Below are 19,043 nucleotides of genomic sequence, written 5' to 3' on the forward strand. Positions count from 1 at the left end.
CCCAATTAGCCCGCAAAAGCCTGGGCGGAAAGGGTGCGCGCCCCTCCCCCATCCACGCTGGTGCAGAGGGACCGGGTCAGGAAGCGCGGCCTCTCCCCAGTCGGAGACCACGCCTCCTCCGCCTCTTCCCCCCCCCTTTACTCCTCCCAGGAAGCGGTGATAGACAGTTCTGTGTGGTTCTCCACCCCCACCCTCCCCCTGCTGAGTGGAGGAGTTGATGTGTCTCATTATAACAGCGAATGCAGCCGCCATCCACGCACAAGCAAAGAAGCATGTCCCATTTAAATACACCCACGCAGCCCCAGCGCCCTTAGCTGATCAGGGCGCTCAGCCCACACGCACCGCGGCTCCGGGCTTGGAGATCCGCGCAGGTTGGGCTCCCGGACCCGGCGGACCGACGCGCGGAGGAGCGGGATCCGGCGCTGTGGGGCTGTGGTGGGCGGGGGAGGCTGGGCCCCGGGCCTCTGGCGCGACACCCGCATGAGGACGCGAGTGAAATAGACCAAGGTGGAATTTCCAAGGGAGAAGCTTTGGGGTGGTTTTGGTCCATTTCTCCAGCGAAGAAGTAGACATGGCGAGCGACTCCCCGGCTCGCAGCCTGGATGAAATCGATCTCTCGGCTCTGAGGGTGAGCAGGACATGTTTTCTGATTCTTTTCCAGTGGGTCGGGTCGGGGTGAACGGGCTCGGTGCCGGGACTGGGGCTGGGGCCGGTGGGCAGCAGCGCGAGAATGCGCCTGGGAGAGAACCTGGATTCCCGTTTTGATTCCGGGTAGAGCTGAGGTGCTCTTGGCTGAGCCCCTACGGCAGGGCTGTGCGGTACGTGTCCTCCTTTGGCTGTGGCCGAGGCTCCCCGAGGGCTCCTGGAGCTTATGCCAGTTTTATCTTAGACCGGTGTAAGAGCATTAAAACGAAAGGCGTGTGTGTGTGTGTGTGTGTGTGTGTGTGCACGCCCCGGGTAGTTTACGGTGCCAAGGCGCGAGACCCAACTGTCCCTTTCTGCTAAAAGAATAACAGCGTGAATAAAGGCACTGGCCTCTCACGTTTTACAGCTACCTGCAAGATGACATTGTGAGCTTGCCTGTCCCCGCGAAGCCGACCCTGCCTCTCCAAGAGGGGCAGTTGTTGCTATGCTGGTCTTGTAGGTGGCCACCGCCGCCCCCTCCCCCTTTCCTGCCTCCCGCGCCCGGGCTCCCTTTCAGCACTCCCTTAAATGCCGGTCTGCCACTCAACCTTTATTTGTGGTTTTAACTCAGCCCTGCCTATGCTTTCTGACTTTGGGGCTGTAACATCTCAGTTTTATGGCTTAACTTAAGCAGGTGAAAGGGATGTGTTTTCTGCCTTTTCCCAATCAGACCGGAACTCCCTGGAGCGTGTGTGTGTGTGTGTGTGTGTGTGTGTTTTCTCCCAGTGTCTGTGGCCAGTGCTTTGTAGAGCACCTCCCTCCCCGCAGCCCGGCTGGTTTGCGTTTACCTTCACGTGAATTACCTCAGACCCGGTTTCATTGTATTGACTAAGACATCACCGATATAGAATCCATTTTGCTGTTGTTTTGAGATCAGAATCCCAGGAATCCCAGTGCAGCCTCGGCGCTCCCCCACCCCCAACTTCCAATCCCAACACACTCCTTCGGGGAAGGGGGCAGAGCTTTCTTGCCATTTTAATTAGATGCTGCCTGCCGGGAAGGGGTGAGGGGTGGGGATGGTGGCAGCCGCGGGGGTTTGAGAAGGATGGGACATCAATTTAAGGACTGCTGCTTCCTCTCCTGAGCCAAAAATAAAATTTAAAAAATAGCAAGTGCATATACTTGATGTATGGAGGTGGGTGAGACTGAATTGATGGTGGCTCTCGACAGGGAGACACGCAGGATGGATGAAGCATGGAAATTCACACGCCCTCCCGAGGAATACATTGTTAGCTTGAAGCTAAATCTTAGGGCCCTTTACCTGAATCTCTAGTACTTCTCCTGACGTTGCCTCATTTCCACGGATATTTTAAAGAACTACCTTTATAATCAAAGTGGTACTTTTTCTTTCATCTCCTTAAACCTTTCTTTTCTCACATCTCTTTTTCTAACCCCTGCCCCTGTTGGTCCAAGAGGTGAGATTTGAGCAAGGCAGTCAAGGAGTTTAGAAGCAACAGAGATGCCATTTGAAACGGGCTGCTTTGATAGTCTGGCAGCCCAAGCCCATTCATACATTATTACAGTAAGCTATGACCCTGATGTGGAAATGCCACATCCAGAAACCGCTGCCCCCTGGGCAGGGGGTGGAGTTGGTAACAGGGAGGGTGCTTTCACCGAGTCTGTGGCTTCCTGCTTTACTGACTGTATGTATTCATTTGCCCTACTTTCTGCACTGGGAGTTGCTGCCTCGGGTTAATCAGGTGGATGGATGGCCCAGACCTGAAAGGGGTGGAGGGAGAGAGTGGCAAAGGGAGACTGGGTCTGAACAATGGGCAAGGCTTGTGATTTCTCTGAGCTGGAATCTTGACATCATTGCTCTAATGGAAAGGGCTCTGATGTGATTTTGAGTTGGGCCGGGATTTGTCCCTTGTGGGCTTTTCCTGGGGAAGGTTTTCTGAGATCCTGAGCACAGAACCTGCAGGTGTGGGAGCAACCATGAAAGCTCACGGGGCAGAGTGTGGTTCACACTTGGGAAGACTGTGCTTGTGTGATCTGTATTTTGAAAAGATATTTTTGCACGATTTACTGAAATTGTTCTTTGTGGCCTGAGCTGCCAGTTGAGTGCTCTGCCTGTGTTTTTGTGCCTGCCTAGAGGTGTGGAAATAGGGAGGGCAACAGCCAGCCTGGGCGACTGGGTAACTGCTGGCTGGAAGACTTAAATGCATATGTGGGGACAGTTACATCCTGGAGGACTGGGGTCTCCGACCAGTCTCGTGAGTGAGGCATGCAGGTCTGAGTGGGTCCAAAGGCCACACAGGTAATCTCCACAAATCAGAGGGCGGATCATCCCTGCATTCCCAAATTTGGAGAGGTGGGCTCATCTAGATGAGAAGCCTCATTTGTTCCTAAGCCCTCAGTAAAGCTGCCTGCTGAGCACCTCCTGGGGAATGCCTGACCCCTGAAATGCAGCCAAGGTCAGCGGCTTCTAGGAGAATTTACTGCAGCCTTACCAATCCCTTGCTGTTTCAGTGGCTCTTTAATGTACACAATCAATGCTCTTTTTGTAAACCCTGGTCTCAATGCATTAAAAGCAGATCCTGTCTGGAGAGGCCTTTATTCTTCTCACTTTGGGGGCTTATTGTTCTCAGCCAGTGATCCCAGACTGGACCCAGTCTAAAATTTCCCCAAATAGCAACAATGCATAATTTAAACCAGAGCAACCAGTGACAGCACTGATCATTTAAATTATGCAAAATTTGGATGGTTTTTAAAAGTGAGATGAAGCAGAATCTTCTTTGGTAGAGAAAAACTAAATCTTGGAGGATTTGGTGGGGAGGAGATGGCTTCAAAGATTTACAGCTGGAAGAGTATTGTAAAACACTTCATCACTCCTTTTATTTAACACATGGGAACTTGAAGCCCAGAGAGGTGAAGTCTTGTTACCCAAGGTCACACAGCCACAGGGGAAGGAGAGTGTTTTGAGGAGAGAATCTGTTTCTTGACTCCTCATTCAGTGCTCTTTTTTTCAAGTCACATTGTCTGTGGCTGAATCAGAAATCAATAATACATTTTCTGCCTGAGCACAAAAAAATAGCAGAGAGGACTGATTTCACCAGGGTCGTGGGATTTTATTGGAAGTTTATTTATTGAAAATGGGAAACTGTATCATGCAAATAAGCTTGTAATACGTAAAACCATAGAGCTTTAAGGTACCTTTGGACTTCAACTTGCCCAGCACCCCACCAATGCCCACTTTGCAGGCAAATGACTGTCTGAATCATCCAGGACAGATGGTTGTCCTGCACGGGTAACCCCTCACAGGAACCCATCTCCATCTGAACATGTCCCAAGGGGTAAGGCTAGACATAGACATTATTCAGATGTCTCTGCATGTGAGGTTTACAGAATTCTGTGCATGTTTTGTATAATCTATGTGGATACGTATATTATGTATAGTATTATGAATATAAACTCCATCCATGTGGGTGTATGAAAATGTGTGCACACATACATAGGCTACAGCAAACAACTTACTCATTCAAACCTGGGGCTTGAGTCATCCTTGCTTCAAGACATCACAGTATTAAGAAGAATGAAACTTGCCACCAGTGTGCTTTCTCACATATGAGGTGAGCTCAGCCCTGAAAGCTTTTCGGAGATTAGCATACATCTGAGCCCGAGCAGCTTGGCTGTCCTCAGCTTGGCCCACAGGGTAAGGCATTCAAGGCCAAGCTTTGGCTGCTGCTGACCTCATCCTGCCAGCCTTTGCCAGGTCTCACACACACTTTTGTATTTGAACAAAATTAGACGACCTATGCTTGTCTTTCCCTATACCCCCCATTCCCTTCTGGGCCTGGCCATTTCTTTCTCCATCGAAACCCAGATTTAAGAACTGACCTCATCTGAGGGCCTCGCACATCCCTTCCGCTACACTTTTCATGCTCATTATAATTGGTGTGGGGTTTTCTTTCTGCCTCTTCACTAAACTTGAAGCTTCTTGAGGGCAGAGACTAGGCCTTCATCTTTGAGTCCATCATCCCAATTGGTTGAATAAATGAATAAATGTGTATACAAATGAATGTACGAATGAGTGAATGGAGTGTAATGAGCACTGGCTTCTGGGTTCTGTGACTTTTGTCATTTACCCTTAGTTAATGTAATAGGAATGATCAAAGCTGCTTGCCTTCCTCAAATGCGGGTTTCAGAATCAAATGAAGTATTTATGGCAATGCTTTAAAAACCATAAAGCACCATACAAATATGCTACTTCAGGATTAAGTAGAATTTTATGGTTAAAATTGATTCCACCAACATTTGATACCAGTGATTGCATCTAATGGAAAATAATCCAAGAAAAAGTTGTCAGAAAGTCCTGCCTCTTTTTAATAGCATCTCAACAGATCTTAGCTGTCTTTTCCCTTTTATGTGCCAGTATGACCTTATATGTTTCTCTGATGGCCTGAGTTGAGCTTTGTCCCAGTATTAGCATTCATTACATAGAGGTGAGCTCAGCCCAGAAGCTTTGTGGAGATTAGCATATTTCTAAACTAGTGTCGACTATCAGGATTATTCATCAAAACCTTTTTTTAAAAACTTTTCCTCTTTACAGATTATCAATTATTCAGATATATACAAACAAAACATTTATTGTCTCTGCCTTTCCAAAGTTCTTTTTCCCACCTTGGGGGGTGGGGTGAACACCTAAAATAATAAACTAGTAGCCTGGTATTTAAAACCTTCTGGTCAGAGTTCTCATGGGGCTTAAAGAATTCTTGAAACATTATCAATTCATTATCCCAGAGCACTTAATTAAATTTGGACTAAAATGAGATTTTAGTAAAGTTGCATGAACTGATAACAGTATCTCAAAATGATACTAGTATGGCAGTTTTTTTCATTAGATACATTTGTTGTTTTTCAGAGATATTAAAGAGGTGTGGTTTTTTTTGCAATGACATTGCCTCATAAAAAATAGGGGTGTACTGGTAGTTATCAGAAGATCTGAGAAATACGCATAATCATTTTCCGTATTCATTATTAACTGGAGTAATCTTTACAATAGCTAATATAAGTCATGGTTTGCTGTTTGCAAAAGTAGCTACTTAGGAGGTTATGGAATATTTTGTTGATGAGAGAATACACAACCCTTTTCTTTCATGGAAATATCACAGTTTCCCCCCTTTATGTGTAAGGCTCTTTGAAATATTATAATTTTGTGTCTTGCTGGTTGGCCCTTTCTTCTTTCTGTATCTCTGCCCCGGAATTAATCTTCTGTGGCCTTCTTGTTTGGACGCCATTCCTTCTTTCGGTGATAGGGTTTCTAAAGTCTACCCAGCCTGGAGCTCCTGAGATTGAATCATGGCCGCCATGCCCAGCTGAGCACAATGGTCTCTGATTCCATTTCTGATAGAATCGGGATAACTTGGGTCTGAAAGATGCTTTGATGTCAAATTGGTTCTTGCATTTCTGTGGGGTAAGTAGCTCTCTGAGAACAGGGCCTAAACTGGTTTGTTAGCAGTATGCTGAGAATTCCAAGAAAATCTTGAGGATATTTTTTGAATGAAATGTTATTCTGCACATATAAATATAAGGTTTCTAGTGGAGAGAGAGGGAGGACTTAAGTAGAAAATGTTGGATGAATTCCGCTTGTGATTTCTTCCATTCTGGTTAGAAGCTTATTTCCCTCTAGAGCAAGATGATTCTGTCCACTTGTTTTTATATGCCCTGGCTGTCTCAAGTGGGTGCCTTTAAGTTCTCAAAATACATTTTATTTCACCCCAGACTTAAAATTCCTTCCTTAATATCTCTTCCCTGGATCCCCTTGTTTTCATGCTTCCCTGAAATTGCTCTGGGCAGCACCCATAAGACCCACCACCCAGGTCTCTACCACCAACCTTCTCCTGACCAGTCTCTCTTGTACACTGGAGCCACATTACTCTTCCTAAAGTGGAGTTTCAATCAGGTTATTTCTTATTCAAGGCCTTCTCTGACTCCTCGGTGTACAGACCAAGAACTAAACCCTTCAGCATGTTGCCATGACCTGTTATAATTCGGAGGGGCTTCTAGCCAAGTCTGCTATGTTAACGAACAACTTCATTCTCCTGATGGATGCTTTCTCTCTAGGGGGTGTTCTGCCTCAGTCTCCTCTTCTGTACCTAGTGCCCTAACACTAAGCATCCACATGCCACCTTTCCCACAAAATTGCCCCTGATTTCTCTCAGATAGAAGTTATTCCTCCCACTTATAAAGTCTCTTAGAACTGACCTCAGACCTCTTTTGTAATTCTCTATTTTGGATTATATTCACTGTTAGACAATAAGTTTCATGAAGGCAATGTATATATTTGATTTTTTTTTAGGGATAGCCATCTTTTTTTTTATACAGCAGATAATAAATAAATACTGAGTTGATAAAATATATAATGTACAGTCCTTTTAGGAGGGCTGGAGGTGGTGCGGCCTAGGGAAAATATAGAAACTCAGGACGGAGGCCAGTGCTGAACATAGCACAATTGCAGGGAACATGAATTACATTGTATTCCATGTGGCACAACTCCAGAGGACACCTTTTATGTAGAGTACAACTCCAGTGATGCTAATTACATAAAGTACAATTCCTGGGGCACCAATTATGAGAAATATAATGCCTGGTCTTGGGTAGGTGTTTCTATTTCTAGAATTTTCTTGCCATGGAAAATGTTTTCTCCATTGTCTCCATATTCTAAGTTTTGAGAAATTTTAAATACTGTGGGTTAGAATTCCAAGGCCTCTGTGTGTGTGTGTGTGTGTGTGTGTATGTGTGTGTTGTGTGTCTGGAGGATGTTTCAATTCTTTTAATAACTTGATAATGTTTACAACTACTATTTTTATTAAATAATAATAGAAAGTTGGGAAGGTAGTTGTTATCTTGATAGAGTTGGCTGTGGGTGGAGAGAGTTTGGGAGATGGTGAAATTGAATGAAGAGACATCCGCTAGGAGTTAGGAGCCCAGAATCACAATGCTGGCCTTGACACCTCACCCTCTGGGCCTCAGTTTAGTTACATATAATGAGAGTGGTTTGGACTAGAAAATGCCGGAAGTGACTTACAACACTGTCATTTTACTGTAATAAATCCTGGGATATGAAAAGGAACTAGAGGCAGGACCGAGCGTATTTAAATAGCAATGGATTCTTACTCTAGGCATTGGGGTCTCCAAGGTATTGCAAACTATGGACCTCAATGAGCTGGGAATTACTGTTCAACGTAATATTCCTTCCTCATTTTTAGATGACTTGCTGTTTTCCAATCTTTAGATTCTTATTTATCATTTAAAATGTGGTTTTGGTTTTTGAAGATGCAACAATAAGACCAAGGGCTGATGACCCTGCTAGGTACTACCTTGTAGTGTTGCTGCTGGGTTCCCTGGTTTAGACTCAGAAGTAAGGATGGATTTTCAAGTGCTGTTTCTCTAATCAGTTACATTAGAAGCTTAGCAGTACAGATCAAATGGAAAATTTGTGAACTTTAACACTAAATTACTATATATATGTTTCTGACATTTGTTTGATTAGTGTAGGCACAAATTTGGGTGCAGTGTAAATCTGGATGCAGGCCAGCATTCCATCACCTGTGACATATGATTAACTGTGGGAAAAGAAATGCACATGGTATCCAGTATTCATTCATTGATGTGTTCATGTATGTACTCATTCAGCACATATTCATTGGGTGCTGCTAGCTGCTGGGGTTGAGCTGAGAACAACACTGGCATGGTTTTGATACACATGATTGCATGGAGAACACAGTCGTAGACCTTTTGCCCTTTTCATTACACACACTGATCTTTCATGCTTTGTGAAGATGCCAAGCTTGTTCCTGTAGTTCCCCATGTAAGAAAACTCTACCATCAGATTTTCACATGGAGGGCTCCACATTATTATTTAGGTCTTAGGTCAGATGCTGCCTGTATTATTACTTACCTATTTCTGCATAAAAGAATACTTCCCAACTTAGTGGCTTAAATCAATAATAACCACTTATTCTCTTTAATAGTTTTTGTGAGTCAGGATGTAGAAGTGACTTACCTGGGTGGTTTTGGCTTGAGGTCTTTCCTGAGGTTGCAGCAAGATGTTGACAAGGTCAGCTATCTTCTGAAGGCTCAACTGGGGCTGGAGGATCTCTTTCCAAGATGGTTCACTTATGTGGTGCTGCTTATGGGCAGGGGGCCTCAGTTCCTCCCCATTGTAGGCTGCTCCATGGGCTGCTGGAGCATCCTCATGACATGGTGCCGGCTTTCCCCACATAGAGCAATCCGAGAGAGCAAGGCAGAAGCCACAAGGTCTTTTATAACCTCACCTTGGAAATCACACACGCCATCATTTTTGCAGTACCCTATTGGTGATCCAGGTCAGCCCTATTCATTGTGGAAAGGAACTACGAGAGCATTAGTGCTAGAAGGCAGAAGTCACTGAGGGCCCTCTTGGAGACTACCTACCACACAGAGAGGCTCTCTTTGCCATACAACTCTAAAATAACCCTCCCTCCCATCCTATGACCATACAATCCAGTGTTTTATTGTCTTTCAAGCAGTTATAATTATCTGAAGTTTTTTTTTTTTTGAAATCTGTCTCCTCCACTGGAACCTAAGCTTTGTGAGAATAAGTATCTTGCCTGTGTATTTCCCATTATATTCTTGGTTCTTCCAACTGTGTCTGGCACATGGTAAATATTGATTGAAAAAATATCAGTTGTATGAGTGAAATTAATTTATTTAGAAAGATCCTATTTATTATATTTCATGCCTCCAAAAAGTAAGTTGTGACATTCTAATAAAGGGAACAAATACCATAAAACCATGATAATGGTATTAGTAAAACGAAATATAAAAGGGGATTGTATTTGCATATCTAGCAGTCTATATACCTATTTATCTGTCTGTTTGTCTATCTAGGGCTTACTAACTCAATTTGCCTCTTTTCTAGCTTGAAGTTGGGGCTAAGAGAAGTTACTTGTGTTGTCCAAAGTTAAAATCCCAACAGCAGAGTTGGGTCCCATTTTGCCATGCTCCTCAACTAGGTTGTTAACATCTTTGACATCTTAGTGAATCAGTTATTCCCATCACACAAAAATAAATCTAGCAAAGTATGCATATGAGATGGTTATGACATTGCTTGCATATACAGAACACACTTAAGATAGCCTATGCTCCATTGTGAAGTAACGAAATCTGTTTAATTAGATGGTAAAAGAAAGCTCAGCTAAGTTAATCAATATAGATTAGCAGTGTTTTAGATGCTGAAAATAAAAAGTTAAGATTCTCTGCTGGGTGCGTTGGCTCACACCTGTAATCCTAGGCTTTTGGGAGGCCTAGGTGGGGAGATTGAGGGCAGGAGTTTGAGACCAGCCTGAGCAAGAGCGAGACCGCATCTCTGCAAAAAACAGAAAAATTAGTTGGGCATGGTGGCATGTGCCTGAAGTCCCAGCTTCTCAGGAGGCTGAGGCAGGAGTAATTGCTCCAGCCCAGGAGTGTGAGATTGGAGTGAACTACGATCATGCCACTGCACTCTGGCTTGGGCGACAGAGCGAGACACTGTCTCAAAGAAAAAAATTAAAAAAAAGGATTATGTGTGTAGGGAGAGCTCAACTGTACGAGATTGAAATATGTGCTGGATCCTAACCTGAGTGAGTAGCCAGGATGACCCTCTGGGGCTTCAGGTCCTGGAAAAGGTAGACTGTGAATGAGAGCAAAGACTGCAGAATTGTTAAAAATTTACTGAAGTTAAAAAAAGTTTTTTCTTGTGTTATAAAAGCAACACAAAGTCATTGCAGAAAATTTGAAAAATGGAGAAAAAGCTAAAAGAATTCCCAAATCATCCATGTTCTTGATTCCTAATCATAACCACTTTGATATATGGCTTAGTAGCTTTTTCCTATACATAGCTAAATAAATATCTTTTAAAAAATTGAGATCCTATTGTATATATTATATGCAACTTAAAAAAAACTTTATAATTAGCCATTTCTCATCCTATTAATGGTTTTCTGTGGCATACTTTTTAAAACTTATCATAGGGAATTTTAAACTTATGTAAAAGTAGACCGAATATTGGAATGCTCTTACATTACTGGTAGGAATGTAAAATGGTACAGGCATTTTGGAAAACAGTTTGGCAGTTCCTCAAAATGTTAAATGTAAATAGAATTACCAGGTGACCCAGGAATTCTACTCCTAGTTATATACTTCAGAGAACTGAAGACATACATTTCTGTAAAAATGTGTACATGAATGTTTTTAGTAGCCCCAAAGAGGAAACAACTCAAATTTCCATCAACTGATGAATGAATAAATGAAATGTAGTATATCTATACAACGGAATATTATTCTTCAGTAAAAGGAAGTGCTGATAGATACTACAACATGTATGAGCATTATGTTATGTGAATGAAGCCAAACACAAAAGGTCACGTGTTGTATGATTCCATTTCTATAAAATGTTCAGAGTAGACAAATCTATAGAGACAGAGAGTAGACTAGTGGTTGCTGGGGCTCAGGAGACAGTAGCTGGGGAGTGACTGCTAATACCCTAAATTAGATAGTGGGGATGATTGCACAACTCTGTGAATATACTAAAAACCACCTGTACACTTCAAAAGAGTGAATTTTAATGGAATGTGAATTAAATCTCAGTAAAACTGTTATTAAAAAAAAGTAGACAGAGGCGTACATGACCACCATACTTAAAAATTGTCTCATGACTTATCTTGTTTCATCTATACTCCACCTACTCCCTCCCCCATATGATTTTGAAGCATCATATCATTTCATTTATAAATATTTCAGCATGCGTCTTAAAAATATGTAACTGCAATACTGTTACCATGCCTAAAAAATTTAATATGTAATAAAATATTCAGTCAGTGTTCAAATTTCTAATCATGTTTTTAGACTGCTTTTTTATTGTGGAGATATAATATATTTAACCAATTCCTACTGATGAGGCTTGAGGTTATTTCCAACTTTTCAACTCTTATAATTAGTGCTTCAGTAAACATCCTTACACATAAGTCTTTGTGTGTTTCTCTGTTTCTTTAGGATAATTTCTTAGAGGTGGAATTTAGAGTGAAAGCCTATGGATGCTCTTTAAGGCTGTTGATGTTACCAAATTAACTTCCAATTTCTTGGGATGTAGGTGTGTATCATTTACGAATGAACACATAAGGCTTAGAACAATCAATTAATTTACCAAAGATCATAGAGCTACTAAATGGCTGAGTTTATGACTGACTGGCCCCAGACCCACTGCTCATAGTGACTCACCTGGGTATCATTTGACTTACAGACCTTGTCATGACATCAGAATTATCTGGTGCATTATCATTCTGAGGCTCATAAATTTTCCAGAAGCCTTTGACTTTGGGTACAAGTTATTTTCTTTGATGGGCATAGTGGTGTTGTAAGAGCTATTTCCAGGGTATTTCTTCCTTGTGATTTTGTTTTATAAATGACCAATATCAGCTTAGAAAGTGTTAAATTTTTTCTTGCCTAAAAACCTAAAATATGAACCATTTGGGGATTAGCAATGATATCCTTGTGCAGTGTATATAGGGGATGTTTATATTTAATCTGTCATTCTTCTTGGAAAATTTTCCAGCAAGTGTGTTTGGAAGATGTATGGAATCAGGTTATAAGGTTTCCATGTTTTAAAAATTGGGGACCATTGAATTTGTGATTATCACAGAAGATAACAAGGTGAGTCAAAGCCAGTATAGCAGAGGCGATTCTCAAACCTTAATCTGCCAGGTGATTACTGAAATCAAAATCTAAAATTATACTTTAAGTTTTTCACATAGATATACATATTTTAAGATTACAGTGGAGAAAATAGAAGATAGAGATGGGAGTCACAGGAGTAAAGAGGCCTGTATTTTGGAATCACAGTCTACTTTCCACCTGGTTTATAAGTAAGAAACTATTAAAATCGACACAACTTTATGGTCGTCAGTCTTGCAGAGGCCAATTGCCTTGATTTACTATATTTTATAACCTAATCCTCCACTTAAAATGCCCATAAATTATTTATGTCTGGGGTAAAAATCCAGAGCTTCACATGGACATAGGTTTCATCATTTCTACCTCTAGGTATTTTTTAGCTGCCTGTAATCAAATTATAGCAGTGTGGTGGGTGGAATAGGTTGTAAGCAGTAATTGCAAACTGTATTTAAATAATAATAATAATAATATTTAGCATTTATAGCACACTTTATATCTTCAAAGTACTTGCAAACATTGTCTAATTAAATACCTTCTCTGATTATAATCTGGATATAAATGCACTTAAATTAAGAACAGGGTCATGAGAAACGTATGCGTTTGAAAGTTAATGCTAGCCGTGCTTTAAAACTCTATGCAATGAGGGAAAAGTTAGAGTTTGGAATTCCACTGGATTGGTTTTTGTGCATCTCATTTCAGCCTGATGGCAGAATAAGATTTTATGTGCACTTGATATCTCTGCTTGATTTCTGATCACTACAGACTGAGTGTTGATATCATTCTGGTCCTTAAAGACACTAAAATATAAACAACATAAATAAGCTTTCAAATGGGCTCCCTCACTACATTTCATGCCCCGGCCTAAGATGAAACTCACATTAGTAAGTGCAGTGAAGTGGGATAGTGCAAAGAAGAATGGCTCTGCATTGTGGTTTAGTAATTTCTATCTGAGAGTGATAGATTAAACTGCACAGTAGGGTACATCATAAAGAAATGCATTGGAGAAATGAAACATCTTTAGGTTGACTGTATTAACGATTTCTTGCTGTTTTGGACATGTGTCTGTGTATTGCCCCCTTGCACCCTGTGTTGCCGATTTAGATAGTGTTTGGAGCAAGGACTTGTGGGGCTTACCCAGTAGGTAGTAGAGGGTTCTGCAGCTGGTAGACTCTCAGTAAATGTTATCTCGCGCTTTATGATTTTCTAAGAGCTGGTTGACAGTTTAACTGCCTAAATCAGTGGTTCTCTAAGATCCTTGGAGTAGCAGCTTCAGGATCATCTCTTCGGCTCCGTCTTTCTGAATTAGTGAATCAGAATATCTGGGGATAGAGCCCAGCAACCTGTGCATTAAGAAGTTCTCCTCGTAATTCAGAAGCACTTTGGAGCCTGGGAACCACTGACTTAAGTGTTTAAAAGATAGTTTTCTTTATTCTTGTTTCTTTCATGCTGGTTCATTCATTTATTCAGCAAATATTTATTGAGCATCTGCTATGTGACTAGCTCTGTGCTAGATGCTGAAAATATAGTAATGAAGACATAATGCATAATGAATGGGAGAAATATACATTAGAGAAATAATCATAAAAATGATTTACTAAATATGAGTTGCTGTTGGAAAAACACAGAATATATTCACAGAAATTTGTGTGTGTGCCTGAAACTGTTGCAGAGGAAGTAGTGATTCATATAAAGGTATGAATATTAAGGTAACTGCAACTTTTTCAGAAGGTGTATGACCTCAAAGAAATTGTGGAAGGTACACATTTTTAGGAATATGAAATTTAAATTTTATACTAAGATATACATTTAAGTTGTTTTTAAGAAAGGGGGATACTTGAAATAGAAAAATTTACAGCTTTCAATTGATAATCGTAGACTGGTCCTTGCATTACCAATTTTTTTTATTAGCAAGTTTATTCAGGATGCAGAAAAGTCTCACCCTGTGATCAAGAAGATGCATCTTTCTGATGTTAATTTCCTGTTTTTCCCTATGGGCCTGTAGGGATTTAGTTTAAAGCCCCAGGTGGTGCTGACATTTGCCTGGAAGATGAAGGAAAAAAAAAAAAAAAAGAGTCCATATTCACAACTCTTTCAGCCCTACTTTTGTTAGAACCCTAAAATCTTTGGGTTATTTGTTTTTTAAACCTGGGAAATGGAATGGCTGTTTGGAATCTAGACAGCAGGTTAAAGGATTTTCTGAGAAATCCCACACACTCTCTTTGCAACAACAACTCATAAACATCTCTTACCTAGCCACAAAAATGTCCCATGTTATTTAATGCACAGTTCTTAGATAAGCACACTGCTTATATTTCATATCTGTTTATTTGAGAAAAATTGATGGCAAGGTGCTAAAGCAACTTTGTATACAACTTGATAATGAACATGCCTGACGATTGTCTTTCACCATTCACTGCTGTGGAAGATGCTTTTGAAAAAGAGAATTTGAAGACCCCCTTCTTGGAAGATTTATTTTAAAAGGGAAAAAAGATGGTTAGATAATCACTATTAGACTGAAAAATATCTGGTTAAAGATGACTAGGTTTTTTTACAATATTGACAATTGGTGGGGGACAGACCCAACTTTCTCAGAAGAGGTTTTAATATCATAAAAGTATCAGAGAATTGGTCAAACATTTTAAACAAGAATGTTAACTACTCCCTTGATGGGGCAGTGAATTACATTATTCCAAAAGTTCTGTGTGGGACCACGTTTGGGATAATTTTCTTTCTAGTGGTGGTGAAATCATAGGTTCCAAGAAAACTATGAATTTGTAATGGCTTCTTCACAGTCTTTCCGTCTGATTGCTTTCACACTGTTGAGAGAGTATATGCCACCATTTGCGTGGTTGAAGGTGTCCTTCTGGTTTTGGAGTGCTGAGGTTTTTCAGTTGACCTTTAAGACTCTTAGAGTGCAGAGATTCCAGGTAGCAGTGGAACTGGGTGGTTCTGGTGCTGCTGTCTTACTCTGGAATGGTTGATAAGATCACAGCCAAGCATTTCCTCTTTGTAAAAGGCCACCCCCTCTTCCGTCTTTAAATTGGTAGCTCTCACACCAGTCGGAGAGAACTCAATTTTCTCTCTATGCAGACCAATAAGCAAAAGCGCTATTGTGCTCTCCTGGAGCTTACTACACAGATGCTACTTGGGGAAGGAATGTTGCACACTCTTTAGTCTTAACGATATGTATATTCTCTTTGTATTTTAAAGATGTAACTCCTGCCGGTATTGTAGCCATCGTTTCTTGAATATAAACAGCTTTTATTTTGGGAGAAGAGCAGATGTAAAAGTGTGAAATGTAGAAGTCTACACATTTTGGGGGAGGGGAAGAGGAAGAGGAATAGTCTTTCTTTAAAATCATGGTAACCCGATCTTAGTTACTCCTTTGTTTTCCTTGAGTGACTGAAAATTAGCAGGGGAAATCTCCTGGAACCTGACCAGCTGGGTCCCTAAACCTCCATTTAACTGATCGCACCAGAGAAAGTGCTAGCAGATAATTATCATAGGTCCTCATTGCTAGAAACAAAAAAGATCCCTCCCCAGGAGGCAGCCACTCTGTGAAGAGAGGAAATTGTACACATTCAGTGAAATGTGTATGACACTTAAAAATAAAATCTTAGAGATACAGAGATCCAAGCCCCAGATATGGGGTTTGTCTTCGAGGTTGGAAGAGCGTGTGTTGAAGGGGTTTGCAAGCTTGGTGTTCCTCTGTGGTCCCTGAACCAAAGCTCTTGCCAGTTCTTGCACCCCCTTCTTTAATTTGTGTGTATGTTTGCAAAAGGTTTTCCAAGCGGCCAAGGTGTTCCTGTGACTATTAAGTAGTTCTCTGTCCCCTTGAGGCCAGGTGTTTCTTTTCTTTTCTGAAAGCAAGGTCTCTGTTTTGTATCTCATCTCCTGATACAATGCAAGTTGCATCAGATTTAAAGAAATAGTCCCTTGACCTTCTTTCCTGTTTCCTGGCCGTGGTTGCTGCCTTCTGCAAGTTGCTGCTGGTTTGCAGAATTCACAATTAGGATTTTGTCCCTGCGGAGACTGTTTAGTGTGTGAGACACATTCTCGTTTGTCTTGCTTGGTTCCTTAATAACTCCCCTTTGACAAATATTTTGGCCAGATTTCCTATGACCATTAAGTTTACTTAGTTGTTTGGTATTGCATTTTGATACGACATGATTTCAAGCATGTTTTCAACTGGACATCTCTGATAATTTTTTTATAAATTTAAGTGAAGTTTGGAAGGAGTGTGAATAAATTACAAGGCCATGGGAACGTCACAGTTTACAAGACTGCTAGTCAAACCTTATTCAGACTGTGCTTCATCCACAATAAATGGAGGTCTGAATTAAAAAATATACCTGAGAATATGGATAAACCGGAACCCTCATACATTGTTAGGGGGACTGTATAATAGCTTAGCCACCATAAAAAACAGTTTGACTATTTCTGAAAAATTTAAACCTAAATTTAGTACGTGACCTAGCAATTCCACTTTTGGATATCTACACAGGAGAAATGAAAACATGGCCACGCAAACACTTGTGCATGAATGAACACTTGAGCATTATTCATGATGGCCAAAAAGTAGAAACAGCCCAAATGTCTATCAGCTGATGACTAGGTAAACAAAATGCGGTGTTTCCATACACTAGAATGCTGTATAGCAATGAAAAGGAATGAAGTACTGAAACAGGGTACAACATGGACGAACTTCAAAAATGTTGAGCTCAGTGAAAGAAGCCAGACACAAAGATTACATATGGTATGATTCCATTTGTATGAAACGTCCAGAAAAGACAAACCTACAGAGATAGAAAGTAGATTAGTGTTTGGCTAGGGCTGGAGATAAAAACAGGGAGTGACTGTAAATGTGCCTGAGGGATCTTCTTGGGGTGTTGGAAATTCTAAAATTGGATGGTGGTAACATGAATGAATTTTATAGTGTGTACATTGTACCTCAGTAAAGGTGTTAGATATAATATGCCTGAGACACTGCTCCATAGTTGGACCAGCTCCACACATCACAAGGGCAAAGACCCCAGTCAGGTCACTCTGGCATTTCTAGGAAGGCCATCTCTAACACCTGGGGACATGGGGACTCTGGTCCTTCTGCTTTGTACCTTCTGCATGTCATCCTTTATTCTGAAGGGCTTGTCATTTTTACAAACATAATCATAATAGTTTCCTTCAAGATAAGGTGGCCCAGATAACTTATGCCCCCGATAGAGAAAGTAGAACTTTGGAGCCAGGACTGGGAGAGCTATCCCTGTCTACAACTATTCCTTACTAACACTTTTTTCTTAGTGTTTCATGCTTTTTCCTCACCTCTGTTACACATGCTGTTCCTGCTGCCTGGAACTCTTCCTCAGTCCCTGTCATCATATGCCATTTGTTAACAGGTTATTTACTTGTTCCCCCCCCCCCCCCACAGACATCCCCTCCCTCCCAGAAGAGACCGTAAGCTTCACCAAGGCAAGACCTATGTTTTGTGTATTGTCGTATTCATTTACTAAATGCAATGATTGCCTTCTTGTGATTTATGCCATGGGCTAAACTCCTTAACTTAGCAAGACCTTCTATGATCCAACCACTCCATACTTTTTTACACTATCAGCAACCATCACCCTACTCCCCCTCTATACACTAACCCAGTGTTTTTCAAATTGTGATGAGTTGTGGAGTGAGTTTAATGGTTCATAATCAGCTTTTGAAAAATATTAGTTACAATAGAGTAGAAGAATACTACTATGCACGCATTATATATGTCTGTTTATTAGGTCACAATGTAGAATGCATTTCTTACAGCATGTGGAGACTAAAAGTTTGAAGTTCACTGTTTTAGTTCAGTCCAAGGACTTCATAAGACTCAACTAGTGAGATTTTAATTTGCAAATTCTAGTTCAGTGTATCAAGACTGGGGCCCACAAATCTGCACCTTTGTAGCCCCTACATTTGTGAAGAAACTGTAACAAACTGCAGTTCCTGACATTCACCTAGTTGATTTAGGCCTCTTGTTCACTTATTAAACACCTACTAAAAGGTAAACACAATGCTGGGAGCCTGGATGCAGCTGTGAACACAAGAGGTACAGTCTAGCTGGCAAGCAAGAATAGTGGGCGTTGTTGCGCCTTCTGCTTGGAAAGACTCCACTCCCACCTTTGCTCCACCGGCTCTGTGATAAACAGCAATTCATCTTTCAAAATTTAATCCAGAAAAATTAGGCATATCTTTAGTCAATGACATTTGGTATTTTTGTAGAGGTTTCGAGAACACAAGATGCTGCAAGGAGCTCTAGTCACTTAAGGAAAGGAATTCCCCAACTTTGTGGGAGCAGAAAAGCTGAGCTCTGGGGGTGACAGTAGAGGAAGAAAGGGAGCAGTAGTCAAGGAGGAAAGAGTTGCTGGAAGCCGCAGGAGCTACCGTGGCCTTGAGAGCAGCCTCTGGAAAGTGTGGGAAAGGAAGAGGCTCAGGAGGTTTCCGGAACAGGTAGCAGAACTGGGTGGGGGCTCAGTGCCCGTTACCCTGTGGTCATTCCCCCAGGCTGGCATGGTCTTGGATCTCATAACAACTGAGAGAAAAGGCACAGTCATTGTCATATATACAGGAAAACTATAAGAGAGCAGCCTGCAAGCTTCTACCATGTGTCCCAGCGAGGTTGGGCAGGTGGGGAGAGT

At 41.5% G+C, this 19,043-nt stretch overlaps 1 protein-coding gene across 8 annotated transcripts in view; it reads left to right on the forward strand.

Annotated features, from left to right (window-relative positions):
* Positions 1-229: 229 nt before the first annotated feature.
* TNIK (TRAF2 and NCK interacting kinase) overlaps positions 230-19,043 on the forward strand; it is a 365,195-nt gene continuing 346,381 nt past the window's right edge. For all 8 annotated transcript variants that reach the window (XM_069475279.1, XM_069475280.1, XM_069475283.1 and 5 more), the window contains exon 1: positions 230-628. In XM_069475279.1, coding sequence (XP_069331380.1) covers positions 572-628 — 57 coding nt within the window. In that variant the 5' untranslated portion in view covers positions 230-571. The remainder of the gene's footprint in view (positions 629-19,043) is intronic.

The sequence above is a fragment of the Eulemur rufifrons genome, chromosome 7, assembly GCF_041146395.1.
Source record: "Eulemur rufifrons isolate Redbay chromosome 7, OSU_ERuf_1, whole genome shotgun sequence".
NCBI lineage: Eukaryota > Metazoa > Chordata > Mammalia > Primates > Lemuridae > Eulemur > Eulemur rufifrons.